The 15975-nt window shown below is 48.8% G+C and overlaps 1 protein-coding gene across 1 annotated transcript in view; it reads left to right on the top strand.

Annotated features, from left to right (window-relative positions):
* Window positions 1-15975, top strand: part of PTPRU (protein tyrosine phosphatase receptor type U) — a gene marked incomplete at its 5' end in the record, with an annotated part of 76372 nt that overhangs the window by 21715 nt on the left and 38682 nt on the right. The window contains 5 exons of the mRNA XM_080801724.1: window positions 7203-7511; window positions 12023-12132; window positions 12453-12654; window positions 13016-13118; window positions 15492-15765. Of these exons, the coding sequence (XP_080657850.1) occupies window positions 7203-7511; window positions 12023-12132; window positions 12453-12654; window positions 13016-13118; window positions 15492-15765 (998 nt within the window). The remainder of the gene's footprint in view (window positions 1-7202; window positions 7512-12022; window positions 12133-12452; window positions 12655-13015; window positions 13119-15491; window positions 15766-15975) is intronic.

Here is a 15975-nt window from a genome sequence, read left to right as displayed (position 1 = left end):
TTTTTGCATGTGGATGTCCAGTTGTCCCAGCACCATTTGTTGGAGACAGTATTCTCCCATTGCATTGTCTTGGCACTAAGATTGGCTATTTTGGTCAGGACTCATTCAAGTTGTTATGTACATCAGTCATTCATTCCTTTTTATTGATGAGTAGTATTCCATGGTGTGAAAATACTGCAGTTTGTTTAACAGATGAATGATTATTCATCTGTTGAGGGGCATCTGGAGTGGCTCCTGTTTTGGGCTATTACAGGTAAAGCTGCTGTGAACATTTGTTTTCAGATTTTTGCACAAACATGAGTTTTCATTTTTCTGGGATAAATGCCCAAGGGTGTGACTGATGAGTTGCACGGTAATTGTGTATTTAGTTCTATCAGAAACTGCCAGAATGGCTGTATTGTTTTACGTTCTCACCAGCAATGTATGAATGATCCAGTTTTCTGCATCCTTGCTCACATTTGGAATTGTCTTTATTTTTTTTTTAACCATTCTGAGAGGTGTGTCTTGATATCCCATCTTGGTCTTAATTTGCATTTCCTTAATGCCTAATGTTGAACATCTGTCCATGTGCCGTTTGCCATCTGTCATCCTCTTCGGTGAACTGTTCATGTCTTTGCCCATTTTCTAATTGGATTATTCATTCTTTCCTTCTGAGTTTTGAGTTCTTTACACGTTCTAGGTACTAGTCCTTTGTTGGGTATGCAGTGTATAAATATTTTCTTCTTGCTTTAGCTCATCTTTTCATACTCGTCACCTGGGCTTTTACAGAGCAACCATTTTTAATTTTGATGATGGCCAGTTTGTCGACATTTCCTTTTATGAGTTGTGCTTTTGATGTCAAGTTTAAGACCTTCTTGCCTAGCCTTAGATCTCAAAGATTTTCTCCTGTTTTTTCCCCTTTTTTTTTCTAAAAGTGTTACAGTTTTACATTTTACATTGAGTCCGGTGATCCGTTTTGAGTTAATTTTTGGTTAAGATGCAAGGTTTTTATTTTTATTTTTTGCCAGTCTATATTCTTAAGTGTTTTTAAAAGCTGACTGGGGGAGCCATCTAAAATCCAGTTGAATGTCACATTTGAAGAGACCCTGGCTGGTGGGTTGGAGTGTTCAATGGGAATTACTTTCTAGATGAGGGATCTGTGTCAGGTTACTTAACCTCCTGGAGCTTTTGTCCCCTTGTTTTACAGGATGAGAAGAATACAAGTCTTCATCACACAGGGCTGGTGTTAAGGTTCATTCAACAAATGTTTATTGAGTGCCTGTTATATGTCAGGCACTAATATAGGGATATAGGATATGACCGTGACAGACCAAGGCCATGTGAGTTCCTCCTGCCCTGCAGGAACTCTGCATGGAACTCACATGGTGGCAGGAGCAGACAGTAAAACAAGTGAGATATATAGTTTGTAAGATGATGATAAGTGCTGCGAAGAGTAAAGCAGGGTGGGCTGGGGTGGGGGTGCAGATTGGGTGTGGGGATAGGAGGATTGTTGTTTTAAAAAGCCTCAAGGACCATTTTATTGAGAAGGTGACTTTTGAGCAAGCCCTGAAGGAGTTGAGGACTGAGGACTGAGGACTGAGAAGGACTGAGCCACGCAGGAAGCTGGAGAAATTGCTTGGGGTGGCGGGGGGGTGGTGGTGGGAAGCAGGGTGACATCACCTACTTTGTTTAAAAGGATGACTCTGGCCCTTTTGCAAAGAATAGATTCTAGGAGGGCGAGGGGCCAAGAAGGGCAGACCAGTGAGGAGGCTGCTGTAACAGGGCGGCTGCGAGATATGGAGGCTGGCAGCTGGAGGAAGTGGAGGAGGTGGTGAAAAGTGGTTAGCCTCTGGGTTTATTGTGAAGGTCGAGCTGACTGCATTTGCTGATGGACCCGCTGTGCGATACGTGAGAGGGGAAGTAGAGAGAAGGCAGGGATGGCTCCAAGGTGTTGTGCTTGAGCAGCTAGAAGGATGGAGTTGTCATTTACTGGAAAGAAGCAGACTGCAGAGGGACAGGTGTGATGGGGTGCCGTAGATCAGGAGTTCTGTGCTGGAAAAGTTGACTTTGAGATGCCTGTTAGACGTTCAAGTGGAGATATCCATCAGGCAGATGGATTTACGAGTGGAGCTCAGGGAGGAGGTTCAGGCTGCAGATATAAATTTGAAAGTCATCACTATAGACATAGATGGTATTTAAAGCCACGAGACTGGATGAGATCTTTTACCCTGCTGATTCTCAACTGGGGGTGATTTTTGTCTCCCGGGAGACATTTGCGGTGTCTGGAGACATGGGTTATTACAACTGGGGGTGGAGTGATAATGGCATCTGAAGGGTAGCGGAAGCCAGGGAAACAGCCGAACATCCTGCAGTGCCCGAACAGCCCCCACAACAGAGAATTATCTAGTCCAAAATATCAGTGGTGCCAGGGTTCAGAACCCCGGATTTAGTCCTGAGATTTTAGGGAATAAGTGAACATGGGAAGGAGAGGAGGTGGGAGGCCTGCACCCTCGTGCCTCCCAGTGCTTCGTGTTAAGTGCAAATAATGGCCATAACTGTGCTGAATCCAAGTGAAGATGGGGCCTGACATTCAGTGAACACCCAGCAAATGACAGTTGTCATGGACAGTTGCCCATTCTGCTCTGGTATTCAGAATAAAAGAAATCAGAGCAAAGGGGTCCACAGACAACCTCTCTTCCCCTCTCCTGAGTGTACAGATGGGGGAATGAAACCCAGAGAGGGAAAGGCACTTGTCTGGGGATGGTACAGTGGGCCCGGACCGCAGGCTGCGTGGCGACAGTGGTAGTGAACTCCCATTCTACAGATGCGTATGCTGAGACTTAGAGAGTTAGTCACTTTTCCAGATCCACCCAGTGAGTCCAGAGCAGTCAGAACGGAAGTCTGACTATCCCGATTTCCAGGGAAGTGTTTGCAAACCACAGCAGGCACGGGGACAGCAGGTACCATCATGGGCTGACGTGGCCATGTTGTGCTAAGCGCTGCTGAACACGTCCCACAGGCTGGCAAGGATGGACACTGGGGCCCAGGACCAGAGAGACAAACCCCAAATGACTCCGCCTCCGCATCTTAATGACATGCTCCCCTTGGTTCATTGACGTACCCTGCCCCCTTCCCCAGCTCCCTGCTTAGGTGCCTTGGTCAGCAGTTTTGCTGTTGGCCAGCTGTGCTGTCCTCTCCCCCATCGTCCTACAACTCCCTTCCTGCAATATGATTTACTGTAAAAACAGTAATATAACGTCAGGAAAAGGCATTTAAAAAAAACCACTCTAAACCTTGCCATCCTTGCCTAGTTTTTCAGTCTTCTTCGAATCTCTGCCCATATGCCTGCGGTACATAGTTTTACACCCTTGTCATTGGGATGTAGAAAGCGTTCTGTAGTCTGCTTCCTCTGCTTCGTGGTGTCCCATGTGTGGTGTTGTTTATAATTATGTTTACTGGCTTATAGAAGTCCAGGCAGTGTCTCCATATTGCTGAACGATTACGTTTCCAGATCCTTATTATTATAAGTAAGACTACGTTGCAAATCTTAGGGCTTGTAGTGTTTTTTTCCCCTCTGAGTAATTTCTTGAGGATAATCAGGAGTGGCTCACGAAGCTCACATATATTGCTTTAACAAATGGTTATATAGAATTTGCACTTTGGAGAGCCCATCGGATTTGAACTTGGGGGTACCCGGCCCTGCTCTGAAACCCCTTCCAGGAGAGAAACAGTTGAGTGGTTTAGGATTAATGCATCCTATTAGAATTATTCAAATCAACACATTTTGGTATAATGTAACAGGTGTTAACTGTGAGCCTCCTTGTTCATTTCCCCGCCCCAGACCCCCTCCCCCGCCACGCATCTGACCTTTGATCTCTGAGTGGCCTGCAGCCCTGTGGAATTTGGAGAGGGATGGGGCTTCGAGAGCCCCAAGTTCTGTTTTGCCAGTGTGTCCTGGCAGCTGAAGCGAGTACGTCTGGGTGCCAGATGGTTTTTGGAAACAGAGAGACTCATGAATTCACACCCTTCAATCAACATATCAGTCTGTAGTCAACAAACTATTCGAGCCCCTGGATCTGCCCAGATTCGATCAGGGCAGTGGGGGGAGAGAGAAGAGGAGAGTGAGCTTACTTTTCAAAGATCCCTCAGTCCAGTGAGGTCGGTGGGGGCTAACATGGCTTTTGGAGAGTGAGGCACCAAGCACGAAGGTGGAATTTTAGCCTTTAGGTTAGACGTCTGTTATTTTTTGCCATACGATGTGGTTTTTACCAAAACCTAAGTAGGTTGCCAGTGTTTAAAAATCTGGAGGTTTCACGTAAAAATCTGAATTTCTGGCTTCTCTTAAAAAATGGGAGGATCTCAGGGCGCCCGGCTGGCTCAGTCGGTGGAGCGCGCGACTCTTGATCTCCAAGTTGTGGGTTTGAGCCCCACGTTGGGTGCAGAGATTACTTAAAACTAGAATCTTTTTTTTTTGAAGGGAGGATCTGGCCATCCTGAGTCTATAGTCCTTTATGGGAATATTGCCTGGAGCTAAGTAGCAGCTGTCCCTTTTGGATGGGACACTTACTGTCCTGTTTGTCATAGTCCCAGCCCAGCCTGTGTCACCAGTTCACATGTAACTTCTTGTGCCTTTGTTTAAATGCTGCAGGAGGGCAAAGGCAGCCGTGTATGTTGGCCAGTCCTGCAAGGATGGAAAGGGGCCAGTGTCCCCAGGGGCGGGGATGTGAGCAGAGCTGCTGGGAGCAAATAAATCAGTGGTACTTGGGTTCCCTAGACACCCAGGGACACACTGTACACACGGGGCAGCCAGGACCGGAGCCTGGAAGTCAGGGAATAAGCCAGGATCTCTGAACAAGATGGCAGAGGGAGCGCACACAGAATCCACCCCCGTCCTCTCCAAGCACCTAAGAGTGTGGGTTAAAACAAAACCACACAGAAAAACCTGAGGGAGATCTCTGGGGGCTAGGAACAGGAGAGGAAACATAAGCGTGGTCAGTGGGCTTGTGGCTAGCAACCCTCGGATCACAGTGAGCAGTGGGACCAGACCCCCAACGTTCATGTCGGGTGGGGATCGGGTCTGCCTTGCTTGTGGGGAGCAGGGAGCCCGACTTTGCAAGAAGTCAAGAGGTGGGCCTTGCTCCCAGCAGGTGCTGACATACCTCTTTGGTGGCCTGATAAATGACTGGAGGCCGCCACTTGCCCGTGGACCGGGGGAAGGAAGGAAAGCTCTGGTGGAAATGAACTTTGTCTTGGGCTGTACTTGGGCTGGCATTGTACTGAGTCTAGAGCAGCCTGGGCTGGTGTTTCCCTCTGTGTCTTCTTTGTAAAGAGCATCGTGAGCAAATGAATCCTGTAGAAACGGTAATAGGGTCGTACTTAATCATCTCAAGAGGCCAAGCAGCCAAGTTTTCTCATCTGTTCACTAAGGCGTGTCCCGAGAGTCTCTAACTGGGGACGCTTCGCAGGTGCTCATGGGACTTGAGGGTAATATATATTATATATGTTTGTGTGTGTGTGTGTGTGTGTGTGTAATCTGCATCTCACAGAGTTTGGGTGCTCGTCATCGCCAGTAATCTTGGCTTCTTCCATCATTTCCTTGATGAGGAAATTGAGGCCCAGAGCCTGGAGATCACGCAGCTGGTCAAGGCAGATGGAGGACTAGAGGCTGAGCACCTGGGCTCCATCCTGACTTTGCTTGGGAAGCCTCCGGGGTCCTTTACCATTTTATCAGTGGCTTCACAGATGCACCCAGAGGCTGTGAATCGCAGCAGTATGCTCCTCCCATGCGCGGTGGCGGGGTGGGGAGGCATCCGTGTGATTTTGTGCTGGTTGTTCCTGGACACTGACTTCCTCAGGGCGAGGCAGGTTGTGGTTAAGAGTCTGAATTTTGGAGCCGGCCTGTCCAGGTTTGCCTCTCAGCTTCTCCATGTGACTATCCGGGCCACTGACTCTGGGCAGCTTACTTAATCTCTCTGTGCCTCCATTTCTACATCTGTGTGACGGGGCTAATAATGGCCCCTGTCTGTTGGATTACAGGGTGGATTCATAGCAGTAAAGCATTGTCAAGCCTCTAGAGCAAGGCCTGGCTCAGGCAAAGCCCCCAGTACCTGTTAACTGCTGTTGTTGTTGTTGTTGTTATTTATTTATTTGAGAGAGAGTGAGAGAGTGAGTACATGCTGGGGGAAGGGGCAGAGGGAGAGGGAGAGAGAGAATCTCAAGAGGGGCTCGATCTCACAACCCTGAGATCACAACTTGAAATCACAAGCTGAAATCAGGAGTCAGACCCTTAACTGGCTGAGCCACCCAGGCGCCCCCTGCCATTGTTGAGACTGCCCTTCCAGAACAGATTGTGTTTCCCTTTTTGCTTTGGCAAAAACTCACCACCCAATCTGAACCTTCTCTTTAGACCTGTGTGGGACCTAATGGCACACAGTTCTGTTTCCCTTACATTCTCTGGCGCTATTTAATTATTTGGCTGTCGTTTCCCCCATCATCCTGATGTCTGTATCTTATCGTATCGTACGTATTCCTATGAGCTGTTTCAGAACGTTTGGAATTAGTAAATTAAGAAAAATAGAGCATTTTGTTGTTTCAGACTGTCCAGTGCCCTCCAGGATGATCTTGAAATAGAAGGTGAACTGTGTTATTAAAAAAGAAAAAGTGTAGGGGCGCGTGGGTGGCTCAGTGGGTTAAACGTCTGCCTTCGGCTCAGGTCATGATCTCAGGGGCCTGGGATCGAGCCTTCCATCGGGCTCTCTGCTCCACAGGGAGCCTGCTTCCCCCTCTCTCTCTGCCTGCCTCAATGCCTGCTTGTGATCTCTGTCAAGTAAATAAATAAAATCTTTAAAAAAAAGTGTAGCTAACATTTTTGAAGGCCTGTTGTGTATCAGCCATTGTCATATGTGCTTTGCCCACATTAACTTCACAACCGTCCTGTGAGGTAGGGCATATTATCCCACTTTGTGGGGGAGGACACTAAGGCTTGAGAGGCAAAGGGACTCAGCTGGTGGTTGCCAGCAGCAAGGGGCAGAGGTCGCATTCAGATGTGGCCCCACCTGACTCCAGCGCACACACTTCTACTTCCTGTTCAGTGTCCTAGGTGGTCTCTTGAACTCTGGAGGACAAAGGAGGGATCATCTCAGTGGCTGATATTTTCTCTTCTGTCCCACTTCTTCTCTTCCTGTTTCCTCTACCTTCTGCTCTCTGCTTCCTGGGTTCCTCAGAACCCATGAGGGCCCCCAAAGGCCTGGCTTTCGCTGAGATCCAGGCTCGCCAGCTGACCCTGCAGTGGGAACCTCTGGGCTACAACGTGACACGTTGCCACACGTACGCGGTGTCCCTGTGCTATCATTACACGCTGGGCAGCAGCCACAACCAGACCGTCCGGGAGTGCGTGAAGATGGAGCGGGGCGCCAGCCGCTACACCATCAAGAACCTGCTGCCCTACCGGAATGTTCACGTGCGGCTCATCCTCGCTAACCCCGAGGGGCGCAAGGAGGGCAAGGAGGTCACTTTCCAGACGGACGAGGATGGTAAGAATCCCAGCCCTGGTTCCTGGCGTACTCAGTGCCTTCCACAGACACCCTATGTGAGGCTGCAATGTTTTTTTTTTTTTTTTTTTAAATACTGTATTTCTTTTTTCTTTTTTTTTTTTTTGAGAGAGTGAGTGGGGTGGGGGGCAGAGAGCACAGGGTGGGGGAGGTCAGAGGGAGAGGGAGAGAGAGAATCTCAAGCAGACTCCCCATTCAGTGCAGAGCCCGACTTGGGGCTTGATCTCACAACCCCGAAATCACCACCTGAGCCAAAGTCAAGAGTTGGGCATTCAATGGACTGAGCCACCCAGGCGCCCCCAGGCTGAAATTTTTCTCGGAAATTTTTTGCTTAAGATTCAAACAATTAAAACAGTGAAGGAATGCCCAAGGAAACAGCAAAGGCTAATATTTATTCTCTGGAAGATTTTGGGTTATATGGGTATACTTCTTCCTTATATGTTTGAAAGAATTCAGCAGTGAAGCCGTTTGGGCCTCGAGTTTTCTTTGTGGCAATGTTTTTTAATCACAGTTTTATTTTTTAAAATAGGTTTTGGATATTAAGATTTTCCATTCTAGTATCTGTTTGGTGTACTGGGCTTTAAGGAATTTGTTGATTTCACTTAAATTGTCACATTTCTTGACATAAAGTTGGTTATAATCTCTGATTATATTTATTTAATTTCTGTAAGATCAATAGCTTGTGTCCCCTTTTTCTTTCCTGATTTTGGTAATTTGTGTCTTCTCACCGTTTTCTTGCTAGGGGTGTGTACATTTTTAATCTTCCCAAAGAGCCAACTTTTGGGTTAGTTGAGTTGCTTTACTGTATATTTATTTTCTATTCTGTATTTCCTTTTTTATACTTTCTTTAGATTTTATTAGCTGTTCTTTTAGCTTTTTGAGGTGGAAGCTTATTAGATCATTGATTTTGAGCCTTTCTTTATTTTTTATAGGTGTATTTAAAGCTATAAATTTCCCTTGAAGCCCCGCTTTAGCTGCATCCCATGAGTTTTGATGTGTTCTGTCTTTGTTATTATTCAGTTCAAAATATTTTCTAACTTCTGCTGTGATGTCTTCTTTGACTCAAGAGTTAGAATTACATTGCCTGATTTTTAAGACTTCCATAATTATCTGTGATTGGTTTCTAGCTTAATTCCTCTGTGGTCAGAGTACATACTCTAAATAATTTTGGTCTTTTGAAATTTGATCCTTGCTTTATGGCCCAATGTATGGTTAAATTTTGGGACATGTTCCATGTGTAACTGAAAAAATTGTGTGTTCTGTTCTTGCCGGGTGCAGTGTTCCACTTTTGTCAAACCAATACTGATAATGCACTCATTACATGTCAAGCACTATTGTGAATGCTTTTCATATAAGCCCCATGACAAGCCTAGGTGGTAGGCAACTATATACTATACCCATTTTACTGGTAAGGTCACATAGCTAGGAGATAGGTAGCCGAACTGGATTTCAGACCTGGCTGTCTGCTTCAGAGTTTCATTATTCTTTTTCTTTTTTTCCCTGAGTGTAGTATTTCTTTCTTTCTTTCTTTTTTTTTTTTTTTTTAAGATTTTATTTATTTATTTGACAGAGAGAGAGATCATAAGTAGTCAGAGAGGCAGGCAGAGAGAGGGGGAAGCAGACTCCCTGCTGAGCAGAGAGCCCGATGGAGGGCTCTATCCCAGGACCCTGAGATCATGGCCTGAGCTGAAGGCAGAGGCTTTAACCCACTGAGCTACCCAGGTGCCCCCAGAGTTTTCATTCTTAATGACAGTACTGTAATACCAGCATAGATCCCAAGCCTTCCCCTAGATTCCTGTAGATCTACAGGTTCTCAGAGCTCCTTGGTTGACAATTTTTCTCTACTCTCTACATGTGGACTTTTCTCTTCTGCACAGCAGTGGCCCAGACACAAAATTCAGCTCCTTCCTTGATTTCCACAAAGCCCCCTTACCCATGGCAATGTGTCTGCCCTAGGCCCTGTGCTGATGTGCTGATTTTTTGCTGGGGGTGAGAGTGAGGACTGCGGGGATTTACCCTGAAGTGCATTGCAAATGCAGAGAAGGGAAAACTTAACTTTTTTCTTTCTACTTGTCTTAAGTTCATTGGTTGGGGCCCTATAAATTAGCCTGAGAAGAGACATTAACAAGAGAAAAACAGATAGGAATTTATTATCATGTGTGTGACACACACACACACACACACACACACACACACACACACACTGAGTTACTCAGTGATGCGTAATTCAAAGGAGTGGCTGGAGCTTGGGCTTACCTGGCATCTTAACACAAGAACAATGAGTTTCTAGGGAAGCAGTGTGATGGGAAAAGGCCTTTGAGATTCTAGGGACAGTGGGTTATGTGGAGGCAAATATATGGGGAAACTAGTGGTAGGTAAGAGCTAGTTCATAAAGTTTATGCAGATTCTTCTGGGCTGCTAAGAGTCTAGCGTTGACTTGGTGCTTAACTTCTTTCCTTCCTGGTAGCGAGGGGAGGGGGGCACTTTTACAGATTTATGTCCTGCTTTTAGGCAAATGCAGAGGGCAGAGAAGTTTTCTTGTATCTGCTGCTTCTTGATTCAGTTCCAAGTAATCCTTAGGCCAGAGTGGTATATTTGGGGATGGCCTATTCTACTACCCTTCACAATCAGCCTCAGGTTCAACATCAGACCCCTCCCTTGTTAAAGTCAGTTGACCTCTGTCTCGCCTCTCCCCCAGGTATGTTATGGCTGCTTTACCTGGCTCTGACCTGGCCTCACTTGGGCTGCTTGGCCTTCTTTCTCTGTCCCTCTCCTCCTTCCTTCCAGTAACTGCTCTTTACTTAATATTTTTTTACTTTTCATGGAAGTATTTGTGTAAGTACTTCTAGGAAGTACACTTAACCTGAAGTGGACAGCTCAGTGAATTCTCGCAGACTGGACACACCAGGATAACCCCTACACAGATCAAGAAATAGCATTAGCGGGGCACCTGGGTGGCTCAGTTGGTTAAGCCTCTGCCTTTGGCCCGGGTTGTGGTCTCAGGGTCCTGGGATCAAGCACCGCATCAGGCTCTCTGCTCAGCGGGAAGCCTGCTTCCCCCTCTCTCTGCCTGCTGCTGCTCTGCCTACTTGTGATCTCTCTCTCTCTCTCTCTGTCAAATAAATAAATAAAATCTTTAAAAAAAATAAAAGCATTAGCAGCTCCCTAGAAACCTCCTTTATGTACTTTCCCACTCACAACCTCCCGAGAGTAACCATTATCCCAAGCTATAATGCAATAGATTAATTTCTGCTTGGTCTTGAACCTTCTATCTGTGGAGTCATACACTGTGTATTCTTTTTATGACTGGCTTCTTTCTCTTGACTGCACTTGAGGGAGCCAGCCGTGTAGTGTGTCCAGTTCTAGGGAATTCATTCTTATTACTCAGCAGTCCATTACGTGTATCTACCACGTTTATTTTAATAATATTATATTTTAATTTATATTACATTATATTATAATCGAATAATATAAAAATTCCTATTTTAAATTTTAAAATTTTCTATAAGAAAAATCCTTGTAGATTCTTTTTTTTGGAGGGGGTTGTAGATACACACATTTCCAATCGGTTAATGCCTGGGAATGGAATGGTTAGGTTATGGGATGTATGTTCACAATAAGTAGATCTATCCAGACAGTTTTCCCCAAGTGCCGATGACAGTTTACACACCCACGAGCAGCGTGTGAAGATTTCAGTTGCTCTGTATCCTCACGAACACTTGGAATTGTCGTTTTCATTTTATCAAATTGGCGGTTGGAGGGTGGGGTTGCCTTGTGGACTGTTCATTTAAGATGGTTACCTAAGGTTTCCCTGCCTTAGGATTTTGGCTTCCGCACAATGGTTTATCAAGGTGTTTTCCCAAATACTATTCTCTTCCTAGAAGGAATACCCTGTGACTGCTGTTAAGATGGTGCTTTAGAGCAAAACCAAACCAAATGCGACCGAAAGGGTTTATGCGAAAATGCTAATGGTGTCTCCGGATGATGGCATTCTAGGTGCCATTGATTTTCTTGATGCTCATTTTGATTTTCTTCACTGAATGTAGTTTTTGTGTAATCAGAAATTTTTAGACAAGAAAACATTTCCTACCCAGAATCCCGCCACTCTAATGCAATTGTTTCCATTTCTCTGACAAAGGTCTGTATTTTCTGAAAACCACTCAACTGGAACAAAATAGGAACATTCAGACATTCTCTGCTGAATGCAGGCTGCTCAGTAATGAAAATGCAGCTACCTCCTTTGAGTTCTTAGGAACAGGTGAAATCAAATGAGGTTCCAGATATTTACCTTGGCGCTTCGTGTACATCGCATCATTTAATTTTGGTGAGGGTGGAGTTGTTTTCATGCCCATGTCACAGACCAGGAAGCCGAGGCTGAGGGAGGGTGAGTTGTCACAGCAGGCCAGCTAGGAAACAGCAAGGCTGGAATTCGAATTCAGGCGTCTGGCTCCAAAGCCGGCTTTCCCTTGCTCTGGGCCACCTTTCCCTTGCAGTGCCTGGCGGGATCGCAGCCGAGTCCCTGACCTTCACTCCCCTGGAGGACATGATCTTCCTCAAGTGGGAGGAGCCCCAGGAACCCAACGGCCTCATCACTCAGTATGAGGTGGGTTTGGACTGCATTACAGTGGGGGATCCCTGGTGGAAGGTGGGCTCATAGCTTGGAGAGGGAGATGCATGGCGGGGCAGAAGTGATCACTGAGGTTCCTTCTCCTGGTCAGGGTCTGTGCCTTGTGGGTTATGGGGACAGGGGCCCTGAAAGAAGAGAGGTGAAGGTGCCCAGAGGTCTGTGCTATGGGCATCCATAGTCCCATTGAACCTCTCCCATTTTCCTAGCCTTCTCCCCAACTCTCCTGAACTACGATGGGTGGGAGGCTACGGGGCCAGTGATGACCTTCCCCATCCCTGTGCCTGTCGCACCTCTAGATCAGCTACCAGAGCATTGAGTCGTCAGACCCGGCGGTGAACGTGCCGGGCCCACGGCGTACCATCTCCAAGCTCCGCAACGAGACCTACCACGTCTTCTCCAACCTGCACCCAGGCACCACCTACCTGTTCTCTGTGCGCGCCCGGACAGGCAAAGGCTTTGGCCAGGCGGCACTCACTGAGATCACCACGAACATCTCAGGTAACCCCGCCCAACCCTGGCCTGACCCCCTGAGAGGTAGTTCCCAATCCCAGGGTTCTGTAGGCAGAGGGCACATTGTGGGGGTGGGGGGGTGTCCTGGGGATATCTCTAGAGGACCCCCACTGAGAAGAATGTACCATTTAGGGTTAAGTTCAGGGGTCAGGGAGGATTAAGTCCAAGGGGTCAGGAGACTGTGGAATCTGAGGGCTGAGTTTAGGGGTCCGAAGTCAGGGAAGCTCAGGTCAGAGGGAACAAGGCTGAAGGGGAAGAGATCTGAGGACAGGAAGGAAGGAGGCTAGAGGCCCGACCTTCCTGGTCTAGTGGCCAGGCTCCATGATTATGTTCCTGTCCCCTTTCCCAGCTCCCAGCTTTGATTATGCTGACATGCCATCACCCCTGGGCGAGTCCGAGAACACCATCACCGTTCTGCTGAGGCCAGCACAGGGCCGTGGCGCGCCCATCAGGTGGGAAAGCCCAAGTGGAGAGGTGGGAGGTCAGGGCCATAGGGAGGAAGCCCCTCCTCTGACCCAGAGCCCCCCACCACGTGGGCCAGCGCATCCTCATCCTCCCTCACTTTCCTGGTCAGGGCTCAGAGTGTCTGGAGAAGCATGTTCTGTGATCCTGGGCAGGTGGAAAGCCTGCAGCCGCTCCCCTCTGAAGCCATGGGTGTCTGATGGTGATCAGTGTGAGACCATTGGACAGTGATCAGCCTGGGGAGGTGTGACTGTCCAGTCCTCTCCTGAGGGTCTTCCCTCAGACATCTTGGAGAAATGAAACTCTGGGGGCCTTATTTCTTCCCAGCTTTTTCCCCAGAAGGTCCTGGCCAGGGAGACTCAGCCTTTCTAGAAGGCTGGGGCAGCCGGCAAGACAGGGCTCTCTCTCTGGAGTGGCCTAGAACTTGGCTTCTCCACTTTCTTCTCCCTAGAGAAAACTGGGGCTACCTCTGCTGGAGAGAAGGTGCTGGAGACAAGATGGTGTGTGTGTGTGTGTGTGTGTGTGTGTGTGTGTGTGTGAGATAAAGACACATACTGTGTACGTGCAATGTGTGGTATGGAGGTGTGAGCGCGTGTGTGTGAGAGCGTGAGGGTATTTGTGGGATGTGTCTGCATGCCTGCCGTCAGTCAGACACTGTTTGTGACTTCACCTGCACAAGTCATTTTATCCTCATGGTGGCCTGTGGCAGGGGGAGTTGTCTCCTTATTTCACACGTTGGGGAACAGGCTTAGTGGCCTTGCCCCCCAGGTCACACAGCTGGCTGGGGGTAGAGCTGGGGTTTGGAAACCAGGTCTGTCTGCACAGCCTGTACCTTTTCTTGGAGTCACAGAGCCTCCCTTGTCCCTCTGGTCTACCCCGTCCTCCCACAAAGGTGTGTGAACCCGGAGAGGTGATGGTCTGTATTTGGGTGTGGGAAGATCCTGCTAAGTCTCTGAGAAGGTAGCGGGTTGGCCACATGCCCTTGACGCCCCCTCATGTCCTCACCCCCCTTCTCCTGCTTTTCCTCCCCTGTATTTGCTACTGCAGAGCTTGTCCTGGGCTGCTTCCCAGACTCTCTGGACAACATCAGGGTGTTTGAGGGGCATTTTGCATTTCCAGGAGCCTCAGGGCCTTGTGCAGCTGAGTCTGGGAGCAGGCGTAGTAGCTGTGTGACCTTGGGCATGTCCCTTTACCTCTCCTTTTCCTTGTCTGCATACTGGGGACCATCCCAGTCAAGATGCTTTGTTCAGTGTTGACTGTTATCACCTCCTGGCGGGGTGTGGAGCCAGGGGAGGCCTGACCTTGACCTGGGAAATGGAGGCTGAGGGGGGCCTGGGCTGGTGTTTGCAGTGCACTAGTGACAGGGGACGAAGCTGTGTGACCCCAATCCAGGGCACTGGGGTGATTCCCCCACAGCTTCGAAGCTCGGAAGAAACAGCTGGAGAGCCAGGGAAAGGCATTGCTACTTCCCAGAGTGCAGCTGTCAGAATGGGTGTCACACGCCAAGACGTGACCGAGCCTGTGACTAGAAATATTTGAATTTGTCAGCACTCACTTATTTACTCTTGGCTTTGTTCCACCGAGGATTTGGAGGAGCTCACAGCAAAAGGGCATTCAGTAAACTGATAAAAATAAATAGAAACACACAAGTCGGGACCAGGAGACACACATCAGAGGGAATGTGGACGAGGGAACACAAATCAGCTGTCAGGACCCGGAGATGACGGGCTCCGAGTTGCAGACTCGAGGTGCCTCCAGGTTGGGGGAGTACCAGATGCAGGATTCATGTGGCCTTGCTTGCTTGCTCCGTGACTGTCTCTCTAACTGGAGGTCGGTTCCAGAAAGCCTAGGTCCCCAAGTGTCCACCTAGCACCGACCCAGCGTCTGAGCTCAGGCACTTTCTGAATGAATGAACATTCTGTGTCTGACTGTCCTTCCCAGAGGCCCGAAGGGAGCCGTAGGTACTGGGGTGAAGCCTGAGGCTTTGGGTCCCCAGGTCCTGTGGCAGGCATAGGAGCACGGGTTGAAGAGAGCCAGGGTGGGGCTCTAGGGCTTGGTGCCACTGAGCAGGGCCTGCGTTCTTTCCGCCTTAGTCACAGGCCTAACAGCTGACAGGCACTGGCTGCTTCTGAAACTTGCCTCCTTCCTTACATTTAGTTCATGGAACAGTCCTGTGATCACGATCGCTTTACAGAGGAGGAAACTGAGGCCCAGGGAGGTTAAGAGAATTGCCCAGCGAGTAAGAGGCAGAGCCAAGATTAGTCCCAGGCTGGGCCTGACCCCAAAGCCCATGCCATTTGCCACTGGATGGCTCTCCCTATCTCCTGGCCCTGGGGTCACTGCCCTGTCCCTTCCTTGTCCAGTGTGTACCAGGTGATCGTGGAGGAGGAGCGGCAGCGGAGGCTTCGTCGGGAGCCAGGCAGCCAGGACTGCTTCCCAGTGCCCTTGACCTTTGACGCGGCGCTGGCCCGTGGCCTGGTGCACTACTTTGGGGCAGAACTGGCGGCCAGCAGTCTGCCGGAAGCCATGCCCTTCACCGTGGGTGACAACCAGACCTATCGCGGCTTCTGGAACCCACCACTTGAGCCCAGGAAGGCCTACCTCATCTACTTCCAGGCAACAAGCCACCTGAAGGGGGTGAGGGACTGGCAGGGGTTGTGATGGGGATAGGCTGGGGACAAGGCCTCAGAGCCATCTGAGCAGCCCCTTAGGAGGCCAGAGCCCCTCCTCCGGCCCCGCCCCCTCCCCAGAACCCTCCCCCTCCTTCCCAGAGCCTCCTGACCTCAGGCTTCTCTTAAAGCATCTCCCCTTCCTGAGCCTTTACCCCAGACTCTCTTATGTCTAAGC

The sequence above is a fragment of the Martes martes genome, assembly GCF_963455335.1.
Source record: "Martes martes genome assembly, chromosome: 4".
NCBI classification, from domain to species: Eukaryota; Metazoa; Chordata; class Mammalia; order Carnivora; family Mustelidae; genus Martes; species Martes martes.
This window is presented reverse-complemented; position numbering and strand designations above follow the sequence as displayed.